This window comes from Octodon degus, unplaced genomic scaffold, assembly GCF_000260255.1.
Source record: "Octodon degus isolate 3935 unplaced genomic scaffold, OctDeg1.0 scaffold00130, whole genome shotgun sequence".
NCBI classification, from domain to species: domain Eukaryota; kingdom Metazoa; phylum Chordata; class Mammalia; order Rodentia; family Octodontidae; genus Octodon; species Octodon degus.
The window spans coordinates 408,646-410,145 of NW_004524706.1; the positions used below are offsets into that span (position 1 = coordinate 408,646).

At 43.7% G+C, this 1,500-nt stretch overlaps 1 protein-coding gene across 2 annotated transcripts in view; it reads right to left on the minus strand.

Annotated features, from left to right (window-relative positions):
* The window catches only part of Rnf19b (ring finger protein 19B), a 27,072-nt gene that overhangs the window by 9,933 nt on the left and 15,639 nt on the right, over positions 1-1,500 (minus strand). Inside the window, exon 3 of one of the 2 annotated variants that reach the window (XM_004640984.2) lies at positions 1,089-1,230. In XM_004640984.2, the coding sequence (XP_004641041.1) occupies positions 1,089-1,230 (142 nt within the window). Of the gene's footprint in view, positions 1-1,088; positions 1,234-1,500 lie in introns of both variants that reach the window. The other variant, XM_004640983.2, reaches the window with a different exon arrangement.

A 1,500-nucleotide genomic window follows, 5' to 3' on the forward strand; every position in this document is an offset into this window, starting at 1 on the left:
TGAAAGCAATAAAGGATTGTCAGTCAGGAATCAGGCCGAAAATGAGAGTGATGGATAAAAAAAAAAGAGACATGATAACAAAAAGACACACAGGAAAAAAAAAAAAAGAGAGAGACACACACAGGGAACAGCAAGCCCAGATTATATGAAATAGAGCATGACTAGAAAAGTAGATCAGGCCTTCAAAGTCAAGTTAGAGGGGCTGGTGAGATGGCTCAGTGGTCTAAAGCTCCTACTTAGAACAAGTTTAGCAAAGCACAAGGACCACGGTTCAATCCCCAGCACCACATGCCAGCCAGCCCCACCCCCTGGTGGGCTGAGCTGGCCACACGCACACACATAAATAAATAAATAAATAAATAAGGGGCTGGTGAGATGGCTCAGTGGTCTAAAGCACCTACTTAGAACAAGCTAAGCTAAGCACAGGGACGGCAGTTCAATCCCCCAGCACCACATGCCAGCCAGCCCCGCCCCCTGGTGGGCTGAGCTGGCCACACACACACAAAATAAACAAACAAACAAACAAAATAAATAAATAAATAAAACAAAGTCAAGTTAGAGGTAAAGAGACACAAAGTAGAAGGCAATGAAACAAGCCCTGGCAGTTGCTGAGCTGCAGAACATGTTCAGAGTGGTGCATTAAAGGAACTTTTTAGGGCTGGCCAGGTAGCTCAGTGGATTAAAGTGCCTGCTTAGGCAGATGCAGGGACTGGGGGCTGATCCCTGATGTGCCATACTAGCCCCAGAGCACGTTGAGACAGCAAATGAGACTGTCCCAGCGCTTGGGAGGCTGAGAACAGGAGAGTACTAGGAGTCTGATCTGTGTAGTGAGACCCTGCATTTCTTGCACTAAATACATTTTTTTTTTTTTGGTGGAACCAGGGATTGAACTCAGGCCCTTGCGCTTGCCGGGGAAACACTTATCCACTGAGCCATCTCCCCAGCCCCGCTAAATATATTTTTTTAAAAAAGGAACTTTTCACAACTTCCTTATTCTGTAATGACCAAACAACTATGCCTTTTTGACATTTTTTCAAAATGGTAAGAAAATAATACCACGAAAACAGGGAACCCATTTCTTATCTCACCTGAGGTAATGCAGGTCTGAAATCTCTTTCATACAAAGCCAGCAGAATTCACAGCCACACACTGCACAGGTCATGTGATTACAGCTTCCATCATTCATCTTGATAATGTAAGCACTGCACCGTGGGCATGGCTTGATGTCATCTGCTAAGAGGGGAAGGAAGAACAGAAAAACACACCCCCAGTTATACCTAGTTTGCTTAAGAGCACATAAGGTAATGAGGAAATCAGGAACTCTTGACTGAGGATTTCATACTTTAACTTTTTTTTTTTTTTTTTTTTTTTTTTTTTTTGTGGAACCAGGGATTGAACTCAGACCCTTGCACTTGCCAGGCAAGCACTTATTCTACTAAGCCATCTCCCCGGCCCCTGCAATACACTATAAAAAGGTCAGTTTAGTAGGATTAGTCATAT